At 36.2% G+C, this 25,809-nt stretch overlaps 1 protein-coding gene across 2 annotated transcripts in view; it reads left to right on the top strand.

Annotated features, from left to right (window-relative positions):
- UBAP2 (ubiquitin associated protein 2) overlaps positions 1-25,809 on the top strand; it is a 126,696-nt gene that overhangs the window by 42,837 nt on the left and 58,050 nt on the right. For both annotated transcript variants that reach the window (XM_045840498.1, XM_045840497.1), the window contains exons 3-6: positions 3,853-3,930; positions 6,329-6,439; positions 10,961-11,114; positions 12,478-12,555. In XM_045840498.1, coding sequence (XP_045696454.1) covers positions 3,853-3,930; positions 6,329-6,439; positions 10,961-11,114; positions 12,478-12,555 — 421 coding nt within the window. The remainder of the gene's footprint in view (positions 1-3,852; positions 3,931-6,328; positions 6,440-10,960; positions 11,115-12,477; positions 12,556-25,809) is intronic.

Genomic DNA, 25,809 nt, shown 5'->3' with positions numbered 1-25,809 from the left:
GTACACTAATTGAAATAAGGGCAATTTACAGGGAAACAATAATAGAGTGAATGAAGTTGAGAATCAAATCAATGATTTGGAATTAAGAAAGTAAAAATTGACCAATCAAAACAAGAAGAAAAAGTATCAAAAAAACAAGGATAGTGTAAAGCAGCCTCTGGGACAACTTGAAGTGTTCCAACATTTGCATCATAGGGGTACCAGAAGGAGAAAGAAATAGCAAGAAATTGGAAATCTATGTGAAAAGATAATGAAAGAAACTTACCAAATTTGGTGAAGAAAATAGGCATGCAAATCCAGGAAGCACAGAGAGTCCCAAACAAGATGGATGCAAAAAAGCCCACTCCAAGTCACATCATAATTAACATGCTAAAGTTTAAAGATGAGGAGAGAATCTTGAAAGCAATAAAGAGAGAATCTTAAAAGCAACAAGAGAAAGGAAATTAGTTACCTATAGGGGAGTTCCATTAGGCTGTCATTGGATTTCTCAAAAGAAACTTTGCAGGCTAGAAGAGGTGGCAAGAAATATTCAAGTCACAAAAAACAGGGATTTAGCAGCCAAGATTACTCTACCCAGCAAGGATACCATTTAGAATCAAAGGGTTGATAAAGAGCTTCCCAGACAAGAAAAAACTAAAGGAGTTCATCCATCACCAAGCCATTATTATATAAAATGTTACAGGGACATACCTAAGAAAAAGAAGATCAAAACTGTGAACAATAATGGCAATAAATACACATCTATCAACAATTGAATCTAAAAAAGAAAGTAAGCAATCAAGAACAAAGATGGAATCATGGATAGGAGCAACATTTTGATGTTTGCCAGATGGGCAGGGGGTGTGGGGGAATGGTGAGGGGATTAAGAAATACAAATGAGTAGTTACAGAATAGCCATGGGAATGTAAAGTACGGTATAGGAAATGGAGTAGCCAAAGAAATAATACGTATGACCTATGTACATGAACAATGGTGTGTGGATTGCCTGAGGGAGTGGGGTGTGCTGGGTGGAGGGGGAAAAATTAGGACAACTGTAATAGAACAGTCAATATAATTTAAAAAACAAATTAGATCTAAAGTGGATTTCTGTAGTGTTTATAGTATATAGTGTATATATATACTATACTATGCATCCATATTATGGATGTACATATAAATTAGGTATAAATTTGATCTCTGTAGTGTTTAGGTAGTAGTGGAAAATTTGTACGTAGGCAAAATGCAGGACCTCACTAGTGGATTGTTGGGTAACCAATAAACATTATGCTCTAGATAAAATAAATTGTGTGTGTGTGTGTGTTTCCCTACAAAGTATTCTGTTTAGTATTGTTTTTTATGTCAGAAAAAATGCATGATGTCTGTCCAGAAGGTATCCAACTATTTAATGTGAAAAATAGAGAAATTTGTTGAGGAAGATTAAAGATACAAGAAACATTGTACATAGGACAAGGACATCTCAGTCCACTTCAAATTAGTCACCTTGGGATCTCACACAGTTCTCCCAGTCACTATTAGGTGCCCTGTTGTATTTTTGTGAATCTCAGGGATGGTCTGAAATCTCTTCCCCTTCAAAGGTGATTCTACTTTTGGGAAAAGCCAGAAATTGGCAGGACGCCAAATCTGGACTATAAGGGGGCAGAGTCCCCTGGGTGATTTGATGTCTTGCCACAAACTCTGCACAAGACATGATACCTGAATGGGCGGGTTGTTGTGATGAAGCCACCAGTCACCAGTTGCTCCCAGCTGTGGCCTTCTGAATCCTCAAAATAGTTTCCATGGGGCAATGTTCAGGCTTAATGTAAAATTCGATGCAGATTCATTGCTCTACTTGCTCAGTTGTTTTGAATGTGCTGACCACAAAGTACACAAGCTCGCTCAATCTCATCTGCTGCCCCCACAGACTGGTACAGTGAAGTCATCATTATTCACACATGCCCATTCCAGTCCAGTCTCCTGGACTGCCAGGTTACATCGATGTTGTGCAGACTGTTTTCATTATGTTAACAATGCCTGGACTTTTGTGGGACAGACCTCATATATGTGCCAAATAAATAGTTTTGATACTAGATGGTTATGTGTCACTGTAATTTTCCTGTGGAGTGTATGACAATTTTTTAATTCATGGAAATTTAGTTGTGGGAATCGGTGAGTATTACTGTACTTGGAATGGAGCAAGGCTGAATGAATATGAGTAACATTTTTCAATTTTGATTTGAGACTCAGACAGTGGAAGATATTATTATTAGGAAAATGGCTAAAAATTAATCATGTAGGCTTTCAGCACCAGGGGTATCAATAGTTTACTTTCATTCATAGAAAGTGGCCTTTATCAGTACCCAAATGTATAATGAGGAAGGGTCATTTTTCCAGAGCTCATCTTGTCCTTTGATTTTTCCTTTTTCAGTTATTTCATGCGTTTGGTCCTTTTGGCTGCAGCACTGGGACTTCTCAGTTGGTTATGGGTCAGGGAAATGATTATCTAAAGTGCAGGTAGGTGTAGTGAGAGTATATGTAAGGTCCTTATATACATTGAGTAGCACTGAGGTAAAATTGGCCATATGTCTGGATACTCAGTTTCTGAACAGACATTTTTCGGTTGTAGTGGTGTAGCACTGTACAGTTCAACTGAGGTCACAACAGGCAGGCATAGGTTGGGGTAAAAGGATTCGCCATTAGATTGAAGGGAAAACAGGACAAAGCTAGCTGGATCTTTTATAATCAACCACCCACATGGACTAGAGATTTTTGAAATGTATATATATTAAAGCAGAGAAAAAAAGTTATTCATTATTAGCTGTTGTGGGTATCATTCAGTAACTTGAACTGTTTAACTTTTTGAACATGTACCTTGGGAGTTAGAATAGGTTTTAGCTAATAAGGTTAACTTTTGAAAAAACAATAAACTGTATTACAGTAATTTTAGATTTATCACAAAGTTGCACAGAGATAGAACAGAGAGTTCCCGTATTCCCCTCATCTAGTTTCCCTGTTGTCATAATCATGACACCTTTGTCAAAGCAAAGAAACCAAAGGAGTATATTACTATTAACTCACTGCATAAAAGAGTAACTTTTTATACCTAATTTATTATTGCTCAAGATACTACAAAATGAAATCTCAAGAATTGAGGATTTTTTTTGATCCTTACCCGAGGACATGCTTATTGATTTTTTTAGAGAAAGGGAAAGGGAGGGAGGGAAACATCGATGCAAGAGAGAAACATCAATCTGGTTATATCTGGACTAGGTAGGTACCAGACCCACAACCTAGGTATATGCACTAACAAGCAATCACACTGGAGCACGTTTTCTGAAGAGGTGACTAATTTTGTGTTTGAAGGTTTCTTTTTAAAAATTTTGTTAAAACAATTTTTATCGAGATTAAGAAAGTAACATTAAAAATAAATTTTATATATTATAGTCTTTCCAGAACTGACTATGATATCTTTTTAAAGTTGACAGTTGAGTTTTTTTGCTTTCTGGACAAGGCTGGTTTTGAACCTATATCCTGACAGTTGTTTTCACTGTTTTCGATTCTTCCACTTTCTCTTATCCTGATTATTTCTGTCTTCCCAGGGGAGGAAAAATTCGAATGAGTCAGTGAAGGTGAACAAGAACTTCAGGTCATTTGGCCAAACAAATAGGACCTTTACCTTATTTAATTTGATACTTATTTACTTCATGGGTATAGGTTCTATTGAGAAATCTTAATTCAGAATCCTTTTGTTTTTTTAGTTAATCATTTCTGTTGTAGTGCTCGAGTGCTTGAGAGCGTTTATCTGTTTGCATCAGATTTTGGCATTAACTTATATTTTTGGTACTCAAATCTTAAACAGTTGTTTGTACTTTCTAGGCAACAGCTGAACAGATGCGCCTTGCTCAAGTGATCTTTGATAAAAATGATTCAGAATTTGAAGCTAAAGTTAAACAGGTATGTTTCTGGCAGAGGAGGTTATCACTTTTGTAATCTGTTTTTATTATGTTATAAAAATATAATTCTACTCGAGATTTTAATTTTAAAGTATGCTGCTTGCTTAATCTCAACTAATTATATTTTGAAGTTGTGATTAGATACCTGTATTGGTGGCAAGAATGAAGAAATTGAATATGTTCATCCTCTTGGCAGTAGAATCTCTGATATACTACTGTTAAATGTAACACTGAGGTAGATTGTTGTGAAAGCACATTGACATCTATACCTATAAGGAGAAAGTATATTTAGTTTTTGGCAAGTTCTCAGAAAATTTTGTTTGATGTTAAAGAAGAACTAAATGACCGTTTCAAATGTTTTGGTGATTCCATCCATGTTGGAAAAGTATAAAGGTAAATTTCAGGGTGATGTCTGCATTTAGAACTTTAATAAGAGGACTTTTTGATAGCATAATCTTAATTTCATATATACTTTTTTTCCTGATAAGACTTCTTTTTCCCTTCAAGATTTTAGAAGCCAAGCTTTTATAAATCTTACCTCAGTCCAAACCTTGGTAGGGATCTACCAATAGTTGTTCCTTAGAGTGAACACTGCATAGGGAATTCTTCATAGCTCTTCACTGAGTAAACTTTGTTCTTACTTAGAGTTTCTGTCATCAGACTAGCAATAATATATATATTTTTAAGATTTTAGTTATTTATTTTTAGAGAGAGGGGAAGGAAGGGAGAAAGAAAGGGAGAGAAACATTGACTGGTTGCTTCTTGCACACCCCTAACTGGGGACCTGGCCTGCAACCCAGGCCTGTGCCCTGACTGGGAATTGAACTGGCCACCTTTTGGTTTGCAAGCCGGCACTCAATTCACTAAGTCATATCAGCCAGGACTAGTGATAATATTTTTGAAAGGATACAAAAAGGATTTATTAAAAATTGTAGAACTTGTTCTTTGGAATGAGATTTATGTACAGTTTGCAACATACATACTATATATTATATTGTATTGTATCTGAATATCATAGCAAATACAAAAGAAAGAACCTTGGTTCAGGAATTTAGGGTTTTAAGTGCTAATTTTAGTCCTGTCTCTTACCCAGTCACTGGGGAGATTTTGATACTTATCGTTTCTTTCAACAATTGCATATGACAGGTATTGGATTAGGCCAGATCATTGATAAAAGTCTGACATTATTAGTAGATACCCAAAGACTGAAGTACTGGGAAGCTCTAAGGGCATGTAGCACTTTCGCTGTGTAATACAGGGAGAAAATGAGAGAGACAGAATGGTGCAGTGCACAGAGCTGTGTTTATGAGATCAGGAGACCTGGATTCCAGATGGGGTCTGCTGTTGATTAGTATTTTCACCACAGAGAAATCAGTTCAAATGTTGGGGTCAAACTGTTTTGAACTGCAGCTAGTACATAATAAAATAGTTAAACATAGTTAACACACAACAATCATACTTTTATTAACTTTTTTTTTAGATTTTATTTATTTATTTTTAGAGAGGGAAGGGAGGGAGAGAGAGAGAGAGAGAGAAATATCAGTGTGCGGTTGCTGGGGCCCATGGCCTGCAACCCAGGCATGTGCCCTGGCTGGGAATCGAACCTGCGACACTTTGGTTCACAGCCCGCGCTCAATCCACTGAGCTACGCCAGCCAGGGCTACTTTTGTTAACTCTTAATGGAGAAACCTGTATTGTGTCTAATCTGTTTGTTCCTTGTGATGAAAATAAGTAGCTTAATCTCTCTTGGTAAAGAGAATGCACCAAGGGGATTTCTTCAGTTACTTGAAACATAGCACCCTGTGGAATCTGCTCGAGAACATACTATGTCTAGGAGTGAGTTTTGTGATAGCCTCAGAATTCTTTGTGAGACCTCAGGTGTTAACTTTTTGCTTGTGTTATAATCCGAGTAGTAAAAGTTTTTGTGGGAAACTTTGTCCCTATGCAGAACAGTTGGACTAGATGTTCTGTTAGTGGTGGTCTCATACACCTGGTCTTTGGGAAACACGGAGTCAGTCCCACTTAATATTTGCGTAGTTTAGAATTTTGGGAATCCAGGCCATGAATCTAAGTTTTAATAGTCAATAGCTGATCCAGAGTATTCTGAGGATGTTGGTATATGCATATGTGTGTGCTGCTGATTAATAACCTGATACCAGTCAGCTTGAGGAGGGTTGATTTGTAGTTCGACTCTGCCAATATTGGTGAAAAGACATGGGATGGCCACAGAAAAAAAAAAAGGGGGGGGGGAACCCAAAACAGGTAAAAGCTCAGAGTGTTGAAGAGGCTATCTTCATGTGGAAGGATTGAATAACTTCTGTCTTTGTGTAGAAAAATCTTAAAATTAATATCAAGTGTCGTTTTGGGGTCCTTCTAACCATTTTTTTATACTTTTATAGCTTATGGAAGTGACAGGAAAAAATCAGGATGAGTGTATAGTGGCCCTACACGACTGTAACGGAGATGTGAACAAGGCTATCAACACATTGCTAGAAGGGAATTCAGACACGGTAAGACTATGAAGTTATATTAATTGATTTGCAGTGCTAAGATTTGTTTCCAGTTCCATATTGCATTTTAAATTTCACCTTACTTGGGGGTGGGGGTGGAGGGGATTATGGGTGCCATTCCATATTTGTTTTAAGATCCAGAAAGAACACTAACCTAAAATGACTGTTTTTGTTATATATGGTTTTTTCATGAAGTCATAGAATCTGAAGACTCGAAAGAGAACTTGGTCATCTACTCCAGCCTTACACAGTTTCCAAAATTCTCTGGGCCTGTGGACATTTTCACCACCTGAAAAAATCTTCTCTTGGCTCCACTGCTCATGTTTCTTCATCTCAGTCGTCACCTCTTACCACTCCTTATATCTCTAGACTAACAGAAAACCAGGATTTGCTGGTATATCTATTTGCTTATGTGTGAATATTCTATAGACACATTTTCATGACAGTTTGACAGATATATAAAAGGGGAAAGTTGGTGGTTGTTTTTTTGTTTTTTTTTTAAGCTTAGTAAAGTTTGAAGAAATGTGTAGGCACACTTGAGCTCATCTCTTAACTTAGGAGGGATGCAACTAAAGCCACACCAGGCGGTTGTCAGCCCTAATCTTTTGATTTCTACGTGGAGATTGCACAGTATTTCATTTGTATTTTTAAATTGAGGATTAAAACGAATAATGATTTAACTAAAAAAGGGTACAAAGATGAACACATCAAGAAGTACCTTCCTTGTCAGTGTTCAGGCTTAATCAGGTTCCTATTTTTAGGGTCAAAATTGGTATTAGTTGTATAAAAATGAACTTCCATGACAAGTTCAAATGTAGAATGAGTATCTTTTTATTCAAAACAAGGAGAATGAATTTTATTATTAAATAATTAGATACTTGGGAAAATATTTGCAGTATCTGTGGGTAAAATTCCATGCCAGGTAACACTGGTTCACATGATAAACTACCAAATATGTCAGTTTGTTGGGAAAATATATCATGTGAAGTGATGGAATAAAATTTGGAATAGCTTTTGTTTGCTGAGAGTCTTGTGTTTACTGGGTTTTATGAAATATGGGGAATGTGTTTGCCTCATTTCTAATGAATTCAGTGTAGAACGGCTCTCGTTATTTTCAAAATGAACTGAAGGGCTTACCTTCCCTCTTTATAAAAAAAATCATTGTGGACAAATGAAATATCTCTAAATTATTAATTGGAGGGTGCATTTTCTCTTTTTGTGGTCAAAGTAGGATGGGATACTCCTTTCTGTTGCCTTTTCTTTACCTCCAGTAGATTTCGTTCTTTATGTGGTAGTCAGGTGAATTTTTAAGTCTTAAAAGTTGAGTTCTCTCTTTGGTTTATTGAGTTTTAACTTCTCATTGGGACTGAACCCAAAGAAGGTGGTTCTGGCTGAATGTTAAATAAATAATGTTCCTTTTGTTAGCTTTTTAAGAAAATATTTATTTACTTTTAGAGAGAGGGGAAGGGAGGGAGAAAGTGATAGAGAGAAACTTCAGTGTGCTAGAGATACATGGATCTGTTGCCTTTCAGTTGCCCCCAACTGGGGACCTGGCCTGCAACCCCAGGCATATGCCCCGACTGGAAATTGAACTGGCAACCTCGTTGTTTGCAGGCTGGTGCTCAGTGTACTGTGTCACATCAGCCAGGACTCTTGTTAACTCTTGAACCTAGAAATCACACAGTGGTAGCCAGATCAGGCTTGTTTTCTTCAAAGATCAAAAAATAGTAAATTAGTGCTTAAATCTAGGCACAAAAGATGTATGCTTGATTGGAGTTAAGAGGATTTAGGGGAAATGCAGAAGCATAGGGAAAGTCTTTGAGAGACCCTGTTTTGTTTACAATTAATCTGTGGTGCATCTTGTCTTCCATATTACTTGCATATCTGTTACCTGGTTGTTGTCTGCAGCATGGCAACCAGCAGCAAACCTTGTCCTGTTAGCTAGCTTTTACTTTGTGCCAAGGTCTCTTGAAGCAAAATTATTACTTTGCAAAAACATCAAGTGGAATTCTCTATGATATTTTAAAGATGAGTTTGTCTTTCTCATGTATAGTTGCTGTCACAAAGGAAAGCATTGAATATGATCATAAGTACCGAACTCTCTGTGTCATCACAATGCTGCTTGTTTGAGTGACAAAATAGTTCTGAAGTATCAATCCCTTGCATTAATGTACTTTGTTGTTATTACAACAACACATGTAGTTCCTGGCAATTATGAAGGGGTGGGAGAGTGATTCTGAATGATCAGGCCTGGAAAGCTGTTTTTCTAATTACTAAATGTGTTGTTTGGGAAAACCATTGCTATTGGAGTTTCTTCTGCCCTCCTATTGTATAAATAGCCAAGTATACAGATGACAAAGATTGACAGAAGTTCTGTTGAAAATCTTTTGTAATTGTTTCAACTTTGAAAGCCTGTGTGCATGCTTGTAGACTCTTGTGCAAATGTGCAGTGTTCTCTTTAGCATTTACTGTGGTGTAAAACCAGTTGCCCCATAAAGGTTCCTTTCCTCCTTTCCCCACAAAGTTCTTGTTAGATTATGTAGAATCCAGAAACCAAGATTTGCTTCAGGGTATCCTTTGCTCAATGAAATGGAGTATGATGCTTCTCTCTTTCAGATGTTTTACATAGAAAGTCTATCCCTTTATAATGATTGAGTCTGGCAGTTTAAAGATATTTTAAATTGTACATATATGTACCTTGTGCCAACTCGACTGTGTTTAAATATTCTAGGACCTCTTTTTTAACCTAAGACGACAAGATTCTATCCTACATAGTTGTCTTTATTTATATTAGTGAAGATAATAAATTGAGTTTGTATACTGGAATCTTTTGCTGGAATAAATAAACTTTATTGTTTTCTTTAATTAAAAACAATGCAGAGAGATAAAAGCTTAAATCCAATTAAATATCTTTACTTAGATAACTATTTCTAACTTTCTTTAACATGTACACAAGCCTTTATTTGAACTAAAAAATGTAATTCTATTTTATATACTGTTTGCCGAAAGCTTGCATCACTTATATCATGGATCTCTTTCTTTGTACACCTGGATAACTCTTAAAATGGCCACGTGTGACTCCCTGTGTGGACATTCTAGAGTAGATAGTTTCTGAGCAAGGTATTTGGGGAATTCCTGTCCCCTCCCTTCTTTCATTCTTCTCATCATTGTCTGTACACAATTGTCAGATTATTTCCTCCGAATAAAGGCCTAGACATAGAATTGCTAGGTCAACAGCTGAGAACTAATTGAAATTTGGATACTGTGCACAGTAGACTTCCAGGAAGGTTAGAATAGATGCATGTTTAACTAGAACTAAAATACCTGATTATTCTGCTCTAACTATTGGGTGTTAATTTTTAAAATCTTTATCAAACCTTAGAGGTGGAAAATAATTTGGTTTCATTTATATTTTTTAACATCCCATCATTTTATATGTAACTAATGTATGAGATCATCATAGAGTTATAGATAACAAAATTTTTTATTTTAAAAATGTTTTAAATCTAGCTCCCACTGTTATAGAAATAATTCAGCTATATTTCTAATTTTAGTTTAATTTCCAGTGCTTATGTTTATTTGGATATACAATGTTAGTAATTTTCTGCAGGTTTTTTTAAAACCTAAAATAGTTATGTAAGGTAAATTATAGGAAAGTAAGTGGAAACAAATTGTTCAGCTTTGCAATTGCCCAGTAACACACTGTGATTGATATTTTAATACTTACATTCACAAGAACATAGTTACACTGATAAAAACATAGTGTCTTGTTTTTTTCTTAGCAGTTTTTAAAGTAGGTTCACAGTTGTTCATATGGAAGATAATATAATAATTAATAAATAATATTATAAGAATAAACTCTGTGTTTTGTGTTTTCACAACTATAAATCTTCTTTTGCCCCAACCTGTATATGGTATGATTTGGTTTGGTATCACCATTCCAGGAGAGGTGGAGAAGAGAGGTTATATAAATAATTTGACTTCATTAGAACAGGTCTTTGAGTTTTAAATTTTGGGTACTTAACTTTAACCCTAAATTTTATTTGTTTACTGTTAAAGTTTTTTTGATGGTTACTTTGGGTAACTGAATAGGGAAAGTTGTATTTTCTGAGATTTTAGGGCATCATAATGTGTAACTTTGTAATCTTGAAGCATCTATGTTTTTAATAGGTTTAAGTCCTGCTACTGAGGTGAGGTTGGCAGAGTGGGAACTTGGGGAAATGACAATTTACTTTATTCTCGTCAGCCTAGGAAAAGTCTTTCTGGTGGGACAACGTGTAGTTACATTGTCAACTCAGCTACTCACTGTAATCTTTTGTGCTCTGTATGGCAAAGAAGCTTAGCAAAAGATTTGCTGTCTTTATCATTGGAAAGTAGAAGTATATGAAAAGAATTAAAATGGTAGGCAAGCAAGCTGCAAGGCATGTGAAATTAGGTTTGGAAGATATAACGTGCACACACTCTTGATAATTGTACGCGCTTTGAGTGACAACTCGGAATAACAACTCTTATCTTCGGTAGACTTCATGGGAGACTGTAGGGGGGAAGAAGAAGAATTTTGGAAAAGAAAGTTCAGAAAACAAAGAGAATAGAGAGAAGAGGAGCGAGAGAGAAGCGAGTCGTGGGCGTGGAAACAACAACCGAAAAGGAAGAGGTGGCAACCGTGGGAGAGAATGTAAGTATGGACCTTCCCCCTCAACTTTTTATGATGAAAATTTTTATACACTTTGAAATTCTGAAAGAGTAGGTCAACAAATGCCCGCAAATCCACTTCCTCAATGTATCATTTGTTATTACAGTTAACACTTGGGCTCTAATGAACTTAGTTAACTTAGTAACTGATGCAGTTTCATATCAGTGCTGACCTGCGCTGTAGGTAGGTAGTCTTGTGTATTAAGACTGCCTGCTGTTGTGAATGAAGTGCATCCTCTAATTTTAAAAGAGAATTTTCCTTAACTGATAGATGAAGCTGTGTATTCTTCCCCACTTGTGGATACTCATGGTATAGGCAAAGGTTAAATTAAGTGGAAAGTTGTTGAATAGGGAAGATTTTCTTTGTACTTAACATTCGACTCAGGTTTTGGCATCATTAACTGAAAGCAACAACCTGCTGTATAGACATACCAAAGTAGCTAAATTATGAATGAGTAAAATGTAAATATTTAACATGTTACCTTGGAGACTTGCTAGGTTATTCCATGGATATTTATTATGTACCTACTATATAATCAGTACTCTTATAGGCATATAGCAATGAATAATATAGAAATCTTTGTCCTCCTAAGACTTACCTTTTAATGGAGGTAGAGTGAGATGTAACAATAAAGTTGAAAAGTAACATTTCATATTAATATATTTTAATGATGTTATGTAGAAATTATGCTGTGGTGAAAAACAAAGGCAGAGAGATGGGGATTACAGGGAGGGGGTGTGGTGAATTTAAGTGGAATAGTCACCAAGAAAGGCCTCACTTACAATTCATAGGAGTTAGTCCTTGAAAGAGATGAAAGGAACAAGCTGTGCCAATGTCACTCATAAAATGTCTGTGTTATGTAGAATCATTAATGCTGTTACAGATATGAGGAGGAGAAAAGACTATGTTGGCATCTTCTGGACAATATCCAGTAAAAACCTGTGTCTAACACTAATTTCTACAATAATTTAATATTTCCTTGGTGGTGGTGGTGGTGTATGCCTTTGCAGAACTTAACACCTAACCAGTGAGCAAATGTGTTGTGTATTACATAGTTGAATAACAAAAGTGGCTTTTTGAAGTAAATCTTACTTTAGGGGAGGGCAAGTCCAAATAGAAAAAAGAAAAAGTGGTATGTCATTTAAATTTCTTTTTAGAATTTTCACCTATGAATTAGTAAGGAAATGTGCTATACCACACAGTTTTTGAGCCATTTTTGTTTGGTTTTGCTTTCTCCTCTTTTTGAACCCTTTGGTTAAATTTTAGCCTTTCAAAAAAAGACTATTCTTGCCTTTAATAGTTATCTGGTATGATTATGTATAAGAGGTGCTTTTTAATTTCTTAGTTAGAGGCGAAGAGAATGGAATTGATTGCAGTCAAGGAGACAAGCCTTCAGACCGTGGCAAGCGAGCCCGTAGTAGAGGTAAGACAATAGGGGGGAAGGAGATGCTTGTGACCAGGAAAAGGAGGCAGGCTGTTCGCTGTACAAGGCACTGACTAAGACATGGCATTGTGTTTTGAAAGAATGGTTCATCTTCTGAAATCTTTTGATTTGTTTACTGATGTCTATATGAATGAAGTGTATGTAATTGGATTATGTAATTTTGAGGAAACAGTTGGTTATTTTCAAATGAGCAATGGAGACCCTTTATATGAATAATTTAAAATTTGAAGTTCTGACCAAATGTCATTATTAATTCCCCTATGTTGGATTTTTTTTTAAGATTTTATTTATTTATTTATTTTTTAGAGAGGGAAGGGAGGGAGAAAGAGAGAGAGAGAAACATCAATGTGCGGTTGCTGGGGGCTATGGCCTGCAACCCAGGCATGTGCCCTGGCTGGGAATCGAACCTGCGACACTTTGGTTTGCAGCCTGTGCTCAATCCAGTGAGCTACACCAGCCCAGGTATGTTGGACTTTAAGAAATGTATTTTAGCCCCGACTGGTGTGGCTCAGTTGGTTGAGTGTCATCCTGCAAAGCCAAAGGTCACCAGTTCGATTCCTGGTGAGAGTGTATGCCTGGGTTGTGGCCTGGAGTTCTGGTTGGGGCACGAATGAGAGGCAAGGATAGATGTTTCACACAGTGATGTTTCTCTCCTTCTCTTTCTCCCACCCTTCCCCTTTATCTAAAAATAAATAAAATCTTTAAAAAAGGAAAAAAAGAAAAAATGTATTTTAGCACTGGCCAGGGGGCTCAGTTGCCTAGAGTGTCATCCTGATATGCCATTGTTGTGGGTTCAATCCCCAGCCAGGCACTTAGAAGAATCAGTCAATGAATGCATAAATATGTAGAACAACAAATTGACGTTTCTCTCTTTATCTCTCCCCTCTCACCCTAAATCAGTTTTTTAAAAATTTTGAGGAAAAAAAAGTGTTTTACCCACTGGTTTTAAATTAAAGTTGTTTGCCCATTGATTATCCCTTCCCCTTAACCATTTCCTGTTAGTGATCATTTCTTAACATTTATTAATTTGACATGTCACTAAGCCCCTTTAAGAATGTAGTTTCAGCCCTGACCAGGGTGGCTCAGTTGATTGGGCATTGTCCCACTGAGCAAAAGAAAAGTTGCCAGTTCTGTTTCCGGTTGGGTCACATGCTTGGGTTGTAGGTTTAGTCCCTGGTTGGGGCATGTATGAGAGGCAACTGGTTGATGTTTCTCTCTCACATCAGTGTTTCTCTCCCTCTTTTCCCACCCTTCCTCTCTTTCTAAAAATAAATAAATAAAATTTTAATCTTCATTAAAAAAAAGCAGTATAGTTTTGTATATCTTAAAGTTGTGACTGAATTTTCTCAGGATTATAAGTAATAATGTACAGACCCTGTTTTCATTCAGTGGAGGAGCTACCTGAATTGACTGACATTATATTTTATCCATTATTCAATGTGGTTGTGACTCTTCTCCAAATGAGCATTTTATAGTAGCAGAATTTGTCAGAAATACTAAGTGTAGCAATAATGTAGGTTGTACTATACCATCAATTCCCTTTGCTGATCACTCATCCTACAATACTTTACTAAACTTCCACTCTGGGGGCCAAAGGCAAATGATTTCCAGAGATAAGAAAAGGATAAATTAGCTCGGACTGAATTGATTCAGTGAATTGAGCCCTGGCCTGAGAACCTAAAGGTCACTGGTTCAATTCCCTGTCCAGGCATATGCCTGGGTTGAGAGCCAGGTCCTCATTTGGGGGTGTTGAGGGAAGCAACCAATTGATGTTTCCCTTGTACTAATTTGCCAAGTGTGGTCAAAATAAGATTAGAATTATCAAATAGATTTTAATTATAATTCTGCTTTCTTGCCTTTTCTTTATTATGCCCAATTATAAACAGACAGATGGAGAGAATAGTTAAGTGATCTCCATGTCCCCTCACTCTTATTCAACAATGCTTACAGATTTTAGCCGTATTTACTTTGTCGCTGTTATTCCTTTCTTCTTTTCTCTGCAGAAACATTTGAAAGTATTGAATATATTTTGGGGGGTCACTTACCCCTAATCACTATGAAAAATGTAGACAGTTTCATATGTAACCATAATTCTATTTTCACATCTAACAAAAAATCAGTAAATTTTGTTACCTAATACTCAAGCCATATATAATTTCCCTGATTATTTATAAAATGTCTTTTCATAATTAATTTCTTTGAATCAGGATCCAGATAAGATCTGTACATTACATATTTTGATTCTCTTTAATCTGGAGTAGTTCTTCCTCGTCTTTTTACCTCCACTTTTTTCTGTCTACATTGATTCGTTGTCAGAACCATGTGATTTGTTCTACAGTATTTCATGTTTTACATTCTGCATTTCTGTTTTTGTTTCTTGTGTCATTTAGCTTATTTTTCTAGACCTCGTATTTACTGTCATTTATCCTCAGTTTTTTAGGTAAGCGTAGGTGGTATTTGTTGAGTATTCTACAATATGTTGCATTGCACCAGAAGGTACTTCTTTGTCTTCCTTTTATTTTTTTAATGAGTTTATGTATTGGTGGGTTTAGAATTAGTGTAATTGAAATTCTTTTATTTTTTAAATACATTTTTTAAAATTCATGTTTAGAGAGAGGGGAAGGGAAAGAGAAAGAGAGGGAGAGAAACATCAGTGTGTGGTTGCCTCTCGCATGCCCCCCACTGGGGACCCGGGGTGCAACCCAGGCATGTGCCCTGATTGGGAATTGAATTGACAACCTTCTGCTTTGTGTAATGACAACCCACCAAGTGAGCTATACTGGTTAGGGCCATATCTAGGTTTTTATTTTTTATTTTTTTAAAGATTACAGTACTACAACATATATAATTCCACATTGCAATTTTCTTTGTGACAAGAATAGTTTGCGCAGAGGATGTGTTGGACCTTATTTGTCAGTAAAAACCCATTGAGGATTGTTGTTGTTATTCTCATTTTACAGATTACAGAGGGGACCAGATTATTTACTCAGGTTTGAACTATTGGATTGGCCAAAAAGTCTGTTTAGCTTTTTCCATAAAGTAAAAGACACATTTTTCATTTTCACCAATAACTTTATTGATTTGGATATTTTGAGTATGTTGGCTATCTTCCCCATGGTAGAACATTGAGATTGTTCTCCATTAATGTCTTGACTTGATCGCTATCAACTTCAACTGGTCTACCTGATCTTGGAGCAGCATCCAGTGAGAAATCTACAGCACGAAACTTTGCAAACCACATTTGACAGGTTTGATCTGTCACAGCACCTTCTCCATGAACTACACAAACCCTTTTTGTTTTGTATTTCAGTTGTTTTTACCTCTCTTGAAATAATAAAACATAATATGCTGAAAATGTGTTATTTTCTTCCATCTTCAGGATTAAAGTGGCCCCTGAATGTAAAATTCAGGATTAAAAATTCACCAGTTTTGATGTTTTTAAATGTGCACTGACATGATAGCTGTGCCAATATAATTTTTTAAAAGATTTTATTTATTTTTAGAGAGGGAAGGGAGGAAAAATGAGAGAGAGAAACATCAATGTGCGGTTACTGGGGGTCCTAGCCTGCAACCCAGGCATGTATCCTGACTGGGAATCGAACCTGCGACACTTTGGTTCGTAGCCTGCACTCAATCCACTGAGCTACGCCAGCCAGGGCACTGCCCCAATATAATTTAACAAAACTGTTTTGAATGAAGTTAAAAACAACTAAGCACTACTAGGGCAACTTACAGGGAAACCGAATGAACTTTTTGGCCAGCCCAGTAGTTCTATCTTATTCTGGAACCGGGGTTCTTCAGGGAGTCAGAGTGGGTAGTAGGTGGTTGTCTGCCTTGTTGCCACCTTCCTTTCTCAAGGATAACAAACTTCTTAATATTAGAGGTGCAGGTAAATTGCTTTCTGTTATGAAAACTGGAAGGACTTAACTAGTGGGTAGTCCTGAAACAAAGTCGTTGGGGACTATTGAATAGTTTATGAGAGACTGGATTGATAGGAGCAAAAACAAGTAAAATCTTAATTAGGGATGACATGGGCTTGCATTAAGGTCCCTAATTCAAGCGTGTTTACTTTTAAGAAAGGCTGTAAAGTGATGGGTAAGGAACTCAGATTGACTCTTTATAAACCCAGTTAGACTTAAAAAAAAATCTGTCACCCTCCCCTACATATAAATAAACTTACAGAGATACAATTTTTACTGATAATACCTATATTTAAATATATTTAAACAGGCTATTGCAGGGTATTAGTCTGTGTCTGGAGATTTCTTTAAATCACTCAGTATCCAAAGCCAGTACAGGACAAGAGAGGGGGAAAATATGTATATAGTACCCAGTATGCACAAAACCACAATTTTTTTGCTCAGTGAATATTAGTAAAGTCCAGTTTGATAGTAAGTGAATACTGGTTCAAGAGTGATAGTTTACATCACTTTCATAATCAAAAGAATAAATGTTCTTTTTTAATGTAACATGTTCCTTCCCACAAGTTGGATTGGCAGTTATTTAATGTCCTAATTTAATCTTATAGTTTGTTGAATTAGCCTTAAAACAGTTGATTTGTCTCTTTCTAGTTAATTTTGATCTCTTGGGTAGTAGAAAAATTTTAAAGTGTATTTAAAAAACAAGTACATGCTTTTAAAAGCATGTACTTCAGGCCCTGGCCAGGTAGCTCAGTTGGTTAGCACATCATCCTGAAATGCCAAGGTTGTGGTTGATCCCTGGTCAAGGCATGTACAAGAAACAACCAGTGAACATAAATAAGTGGAACAACCCCTCTCTTCCTTCTCTCTCTCAAATTAATGGATTAAAGTGTGTACTTTAAAAACAGATTTTTAGGTCCATTGCATTTATTCTTTCATTAGGGGCTCCTGTTGCTGGCTTCACATTGGCTGTCCCTCAGAATGCTAATCTACATTTGTGATCAAACCTGCTAACATTTTTAGAGTTGATAAAATTTCAGTAAGTCATGCTCTTCCCCCTCAGCTTTTGCCTTATGTGCATGGTGTTGGCTTAAAAATATTGTGAAATAGCATGGATTTAATATGCTAACCAATAATTTTTTTATAATGTGTGTTAAGATGTGATAATCCCTATTACTCAAAAAAATCACACATATCATAATATGGGAGTGTGTTTAATAGCATCCAAAATATGTACTGTAGTACATACTTTTGAAATGAAATAAAATCAAGTTCCCTTATATGCCTAGTTTTTCTCTACCTTCCCCTGAATGTTTGCTGTTTGCTTAGAGGACCAAGAATCAGTATGACACTTGTAACAATTTCTCTATAAATGAAGTTTGTGGAAAGGAATCTTGTGAGTTGGGTGTTTGTTTCGTGAGAAAATGACGACTCTTTGAAGAAGAGTGGCAGTTGTGCTGGGCTGTCTTCAGTGTTCTGGTCTTTGCTTTTTGAAAACTAAGCTTGGTAGTTGGTGTGAAAACCTTTGGAACTTTATAAATGTTGACTATTCAAAGGTACTTGGTTATCAAATTGTGTCATGTAGCTGGTATTAAGTATCCACTGCTTAACTAGAAGTGTTCCTGAATTATAGTAACTTAATCTTGAGGTTAGTTGAAGACCATGTTGAAAATCCATGAGATTTGTAGTGTTCTGCGTAAAGTTCTTTGTCATATGTCATGTACTAATCAGTAAAAACTAAGTATAATTTTGTGTTCCAGGAGCTGAAGTTGCTTACTATTGTGTGTATTTAGGAACATGTTTTTATAAAGAAAATTCCAAATTTACCATTGTCACACTAAGGATAGGAAGATAGTAAGGAAGATGGATGGTATCTATACTCTTTGGTTTTTAGGCTTTGGACCTCGAAGTGCCCACCTTGGAAGAGAAAGAAAACAGAAGGTAACAAAAAGAATAGAATGGTTGTTACTGGCGACTAAATTTTACTGTGCCTCTTAAGTCAGGGCACTCACAGTATAATACCAATGTCATGTGCCTAATTAATCCTTAGCACCCTATTCTAGCTGGAAGAAATTGCTGTGGAATTTCTTTGTTTTAAGGTTTCAGGAATACATAAGAACTGGGGTGTCTTATGAGGGAAAGGTTTTCCTTTTCCAGGGTATTTGATCCTTGAGATCCTTCGGGCCTTAATGGGTTTCTTAGAGAAAGGGTCTTATCTTCATGGGCGAATTCCACTACTGCACCTCTCAGTTTGTCCCTTTGAGAGTAAGGATTGAGTGACAGTACTTGTATTGGTTGCTTAGGAACATATTTAAAAATTAAAGGCTGATGAAAGACTGATTCTTGTTATAAATGGGGCAGATTTATTGGTATAAAAACCCATCCTACTGGGTAGCCAGTGAGTTGGAGAACCTGAATATAAATGGGAGTTGGGTTGATGAGTGCCAGTAACTTGAGATACAGTTGATATGTTTACTTTGCTTTTATTTAGGCAAATAAAACTAAAAGAAGGAAAACTTAACAGACTAAGTAAAATCACCATAAAATTTTTAAAAAGTCATAAATGTCAAAGACGAAGTCTTTGTTTTACTTCATGTGTTTTTCTGGACTCTGTGGTAGTGGTTCATTTAATTTTCCCATTAGTAAACTAACAGTGAACAGGAGCAGCATGCAAACAATCAAAAGATATGGTTCATTTGCACTCAGTTGGTGAAAAATGGGAACTTAATTTTTCTAGTCAAAATCTTGAACAGTAGCTTGATATAAAACCAGCTGTTGAGACCAAATTGTTTTTTGTCTTTATTCTTTGCTGGATCAATTGGCCCCTCTAGATAAGTTTATACAAGAGTGGGAAGGAGCCAGATTCAAGCTCAACCACTTGGAAAATTATTCCTATAGAGTATATCCTTTATAAGATGTTTGGGTATTGGAATTGAAGTTGAGAATTTGGCCAAGGAATTGGGTTAAGGCTGAAATGCTAGATATCAGGTAAATATGTTTGTTAGCAGGCCGTTTGATGGATTGTCCATGGTGAAAAGAGAGGCTCCTGGCTGTTGGCAGTCCTGCTTAGCTTTCCTAGGACTTTTCTGGAACACAACTCCAGGGTAGTAAAAATCCATTGGAAGGAGTGGGCCTCTGTTGGTATTGGCCATTTGTTTCATGATACAGGGGAAGCAGCAATTAAAATTGTTCTTTCAACCATTATTCTGAAAAGCGGGAAAGAGGTAAGCAGAGAGGAATTAACTATTTTATAGAGAATAGTGCATAGGTGCTGTTCTTTCTAGTCTATATCAGTGTATTTTAAAAAATATTTTTTTTATAAAGTATTCATATACTCTTGGGGCACAGGAGCCTTTTTTAAAATCTTTTTTAAGATTTTATTTATTTATTTTTAGAGAGGGAAGGGAGGGAAAGAGAGAGAGAGAGAGAAACATCAATGTGCAGCTGCTGGGGGTCATGGCCTGCAACCCAGGCATGTACCCTGACTGGGAATCGAACCTGCGACACTTTGGTTCGCAACCCGCACTCAATCCACTGAGCTACGCCAGCCAGGGCTAAAAAATAATTTTAAGACTTCTTTCCTTAGGGTATTGTAGACTTTCAGGCTTTATATGAGATAGGCCTTTATTACCTATCATACCTTCTTCCATCGTTTATATATCTATATTTCTGGGTGTATATTTTTTCTGAAGTAAACTCTGTTTACTTTTTGTCTTGGTATATTTAGGAGCTCCCAAATAATACAAAATTTAAAGTGGTTCATTTGTTTCTCCTTTTTATTGAATTTATTGGTGTGACACTGGTTAACAAAATCACACAGGTTTCAGGTGCACAGTTCTACAACACACCCTCTGTTCACTGTGTTGTGTGTTCACCACCCCAAGTCAAGTCTCCATCCATCACCATTTATCCTCATTGTACTCTCTAGAGTGGCTCATTTTTATTGGCTATTTTATTTAACTTCGTGTTGAATGTGCTTTATTGAGAGAAAGATTATTACAATACTTTCCATATGGGCTATCCGAATTTCTGTGCTATACCAGAATGTGTTTATGTATTAGAAATGACACTCTCACCTTAAAGGTTAGATTACATGATAGTTATTTTTAAGTTGTCTAAATAAGTGAGAAGATACAGTTAAGTCATTCCCTTACATTTTTATTCCTATAAATATCTTTATCTTTTTTATTGATGCATTTTTTGGCAGCATGTGTATTGCTTTTGTCTTGTCTTTTAGTGTGATTGAGTCACGTAAGGCAGTGAATACTTCCTGAGGTTGCAGGGGCGGTTTCTTTTTGGATGGAAGAAACATAATGTGGTGGAAAAGGCAACAATAGTTACCTTTTAGCCTTTTTCACTCCTTTGCTTACTCCATTGTTTTATATTAAACAACACAATTTATCTACCTTGAAAACTAATGCATGAATGTGGTCTGTATAATACAATTGAAAAGTAATTTTCTAGCACCAGCTATGTGTTAATATTCTAGTCTTAAGTTTTGAGTCCTCTGCAGTGCCTTCTTGGGTCCTGGTACAAAAGAATATTTGACGAAATGCGGTATTCAAAATTAATTGCTGAACAGCTAGGTTGTTTCTTATAATTAAATAGTGATAACTATTGCACTTCTAAATATGAGTTTAATCCATGTGAAAATTTCATATTTATGAGTCCTGGCTGGTATGGCTCAGGGGATTGATCGCTGGCCTGCAAACCAAAGTGTTGCTGGTTCGATTCCCAGTCAGGGCACATGCCTATGTTGTGGACCAGGTCCCCAGTAGGGGGATGCATGAAAGACAACCACACATTGATGTTTCTCTCCTTCTCTTTCTCCTTCCCTTCCCCTCTCTCTAAAAATAAAAATAAATGATCTTGTAAAAAATTCATATTTATGAAATTAGAGTCACATATTAATATTAAATACATACTATTTAGGTACCTATTAATTGTAGATATTGTTGTGAATATGACATGATCCTTTATATCCTGGGTGGGGAAGGAGGAGAGACAAAGAAAAGCACTTCTCTATTTACTTAAGAAAATGATTGGTGATGTGATTAACTATACTGTCAATAGGGTCTCCTTTAGTTTGAGTGGCCTGGGGTGGTCTCTGAGGAGGTGGGATTGAAGCTGAGGAGGAAGAAAACCATGTAAAAATCTGGGTAGGAACATTCTGTGTCGAAAGGCACAACTAGTACAAACGTGAACAATTGAGGTTTTTTACAGCATAAACTACTTATTGGAATATGAAATATACTAAGAAGCACTCAAGGTGTGGTTTTAACACCTTATTTTGAAATAAATACAATTTTGTATAATACTCATCTAGATCACCCAAATTTCAACATTTACAACATTTGCTTTATCATTTTCTCTCTGTATGTACATACTGTTTTTTCTAAAACCTTTGAGTATAAATTCCAGACATAATGCCAGTGTGTGTCTCCTAAGAAGAAAAGAGATTCTCTTGTAGGCTACCTTAAAATGATAGAGTCAGAAAATTACTCTTGAGGCAATCTAGAGGCCTTATTCAGAAATTTTCATTTATCTTGCTAATGTTTTTATAGCAATAAAAGAAAAGATTCTGGTCCAGGATCTAATCCGGAAACACACATTGTATTTAGTTTCTCTGTCTGTTCTAGATTGAAATTGTTCTTCAGAACATTTCATCACTCTGGAAAAGTGTTTATGTCTTTCATGGCCTTGATGCCTTTAAAGCATATGGACTTTTGTAGAATATCCTTTAGTACCAATCTGAGAAGTTTCCCCATGGCATTCATCTTAGCTATTTTTGGCAGGAGTACCACAAAGTGACCATAGCTGTAACATGACACAGGTTTATCCCATCACTAGTGATGTTAGCTTTTATTTAAGGAAGGTGGTTTCTGCCAAGTTTCTCTTTTGTAAAGTTACAACTCCCTCCCTTTTATAAGTATTTTGGGGGAGGGAGCATACTCAGAGACTTTGTAAATATCCTTTTTTCATCAGACTTTCATTCACTAGTATTAATATTTTTTCCTGAAGTAATTATTTTGACAGATTTATAATCATACTTTCTTGCTAAGGAAAAAGCAAACATATATGGAATATAAGGGTGGATTCTAAGCTTTCTTCCTCACTGAATTCCAGGGGTATTTTGCTGTTGTCATTTGTCCAATTTATGCTGCTTTAGGGCTGGGGAAGGTGCATTCCTACCTTTATGAGAATATAATAACCCTGACTTAGGGACAGAGAGTTACAATTTGCCTGACTCCCAAGTCTCGCAGTTACAGAAGCCCCAGAGATGCTCTGCTTTGAGGTGGGCGGAACAGATCTCTGGGCATGGGGATAACTCATAGCAACCATTTTTTATCACTGAGCCAGCTTTGACTTATTTGGGAACCTCTGTTCATACAAAGAACTTTAGAACTAGTCATGAGTCAGAGTGTGCAATGATGAATTAAATTAAAGTACATGTGCTTTATGGTGCATTTGGCTATTACTAAAGCCCTCTTTACAGTCTTCTGGAGATAAAGGAAGTAGATTGCTTTCTGTTTTCATCCATGAGGATCACTCTCCCTACTGGTTTGGCTGTTACTGTGTGGCACTGGAGGGGATGTCTGGAGTTGGTTGATTGCCCTGAGTTTTGGCTTTTTTCAAGGGAAATGCACACCTTTTCTATTCTGGCTCTCAGTACAAACGATTGAAAACTTGAGCAGTCATTTACTATAGATGTAGTGCAGAATCCCTAGAGAAACTGCTAGGAGAAAAGGTATAGCGTTTATCATTACATTGGTTTATTTTTTAAGATGATCTTTTTAAATCTTGTTTTTCTCTATTAAAAGACCCCGAGTCTTTATTTTGAGCTGTTAGGTGAAAATAGCTGTTTGCGCATACAAAACAAACTTACCGGTAACATCACTAGCCAGGGGAATAGGAAAGAACAATTTTGTTACCTTGCTAAAATTTGGGTTCAATTTTTAAAAAATCTAAGACATTTGGCTTGTTTGTGGTTAATACTTGAATGCAAATATTAACCATATCCATGTAATTGATACTGACTTTTTTCAGGGGATTTGCAGGATTTTTAAATTATTGGTCTTAGAATATATATTTCTTTAATAAAATCCTTTCTCTTTTATGCATATCTTGCTTTCTAGCTCACATATTTAGGTATCATTTAATGGTTTCTTAGCAGAATCCCTTTTTAAAATTTTGCTGATACTAATATTTAACCACTGTTAGTGCAGTTTGTCACATGGATGCCATTCTGTTGTTACGGGTGCACATGAACCCACTTGCCAAGAGTAGTTGTGTTTTCCTTTTGCTTTCTTTCTTGGTAGCGGTTCATTATAGCAAAAAAGAAAATATTCTTGAGATATAATTTATGTACCATGCAATTCACCCATTTAAACTATATAATTCAATGACTGATTTTATGCAACCATCGCCATAATCAATTTAAGAATATTTTTATCACTTGCAAAAGAAACTGTACCCTTTATAAATTCCCAATTCCTTTACCCTCCTCATCCCCTGCTGCAGCAGTAAACAAGCATTAATCTACTTTCTATCTGTATAAATTTGCCTCTTCTGGACATACCATGTAAATAGAATCTTACAGTGTTCTTTTTTGTAACTGGCTTCTTTCACCTAGCTTAATGTTTGAAAGGTTCACCACTGTTTTAGAATGTATCAGTACTTCATTTCTTTTAATGGCCAAGTAACATTTCATTGTATGGATATGCGACAGGGTTGGTTTTTCTAACTTTGCCTTTTGACAGTGCTACAACAGACAGTAGCTATTGTTATACATTGCTAGGAGTCTTCCACTTTTTAGGACATTTCCCCCTATTCCTCCATCTCTGGGAATAAGGTGGATTTTGTGAAGACCATATTTTTAATAATTTAATTTGAACCGTTGAAGAAGTTAACTAAACATGATTAATACACATTTCAGTTATGTTAGCATAGCTAACATAGCTCCTGGCAAGCACTCTTCTCTGAATTTGGCTATTTTTATGTACCTCATATAAGTGGAATCAAAATACTGGTCCTTTTGTTACTGGACTGTTTCTCTTAGCACAGTGTCCTCAAGGTTCATCCATGTTATAGATGCACCAGACTTTCCTTCCTTTTAAGGCTGAATAACATTTCACTTAATGCATATACCACATCTATCCATTTATCTACTTATCTACTAATAGGCCTTGGGTTGCTTCTGCCTTGTAGCTATTGTGAATAAGGCTGATATTAGTGTTCAAATAACTTAAGACCCTACTTCCTTTCTTTCTTCTTATTTTTTATCTTTATTCTATTTTTTCCATTGCCATATAGTCCCCTTATATCCCTCCCCTCAGCAGTCACCACACTGTTGTCCATGTCCGTGAGTCCTTTTTCATTTTGCTCAATCCCTCTATCCTCTACCCTCTCCGACCCCCCACTAGCTGTCATCTGTTCTCCATCTATGGGTCTGTCTGTTTTGCTTGCTAGTTCAGTTTATTACATTCCACATATGAGTGAAATAATATGATATTTATCTTTCTCTGATTGCCTTATTGTTCTCCAAGTCCATCCACACTGCCACAAAGTATACAATTTTCTTCTTTCTTACAGCCAAGTAGAATTCCACTGTGTAAATGTCCCATAGTTGTTTTATACCCTCATGTATTGATGGACACTTGGGCTGCTTCCATATCTTGGCAATTGTAAATAACACTACTGTGAACATAGGGGTGCTCATATTCTTTTGAATTAGTTTTGAATTACTTCCTTTGGATATATTCCGAGAAGTGGGATTGCTGGGTCAAAAGCCAGGTCCACTTTTAATTTTTTGAGGTATCTCCATACTGCTTTCCACAGTGGCTGCACCAGTCTGCATTCCTCCCAATAGTGCAAAAGTGTTCCCCTTTCTCTACAACAAGCCAGCACTCGTTTTTTGATAAGACCCTATTTTCATATTCTCTTGAATGGGATTGCAGGATCATATGGTAATTCTATTTTTAATTTTGGGAGGAACTGCCATACTGTTTTCCGTAGTGACGGCACCATTTTACATTCCTACCAAACGGTGCACAAGGGTTTCAGTTTCTCTACATACTTGCTAGTTATTATTATGTTCTATCTTTGTTTTAAGAGTAGCCATCTTAATAGATATCAGGTTTCCCTAATGATTAGTGATGTCGAGAATCTTTTTGTGTGCTTTTTAACCATTTGTATATATTCTCTGGAGAAACACTCAAGTTCTTAGCCCATTTTTTAATTGGGTGGTTCATTTTGTTGTGTAGTGCAAGTTCTGTCCATATTACTCCTTTGTCAGATATGTGGTGTACCAGTG

Source organism: Phyllostomus hastatus, unplaced genomic scaffold, assembly GCF_019186645.2.
Source record: "Phyllostomus hastatus isolate PE091 unplaced genomic scaffold, TTU_PhHast_1.1 phas_contig_34, whole genome shotgun sequence".
NCBI lineage: Eukaryota > Metazoa > Chordata > Mammalia > Chiroptera > Phyllostomidae > Phyllostomus > Phyllostomus hastatus.
Note: the sequence above shows the minus strand (reverse complement) of the source record. Positions and strands in the feature narration are given on the sequence as shown.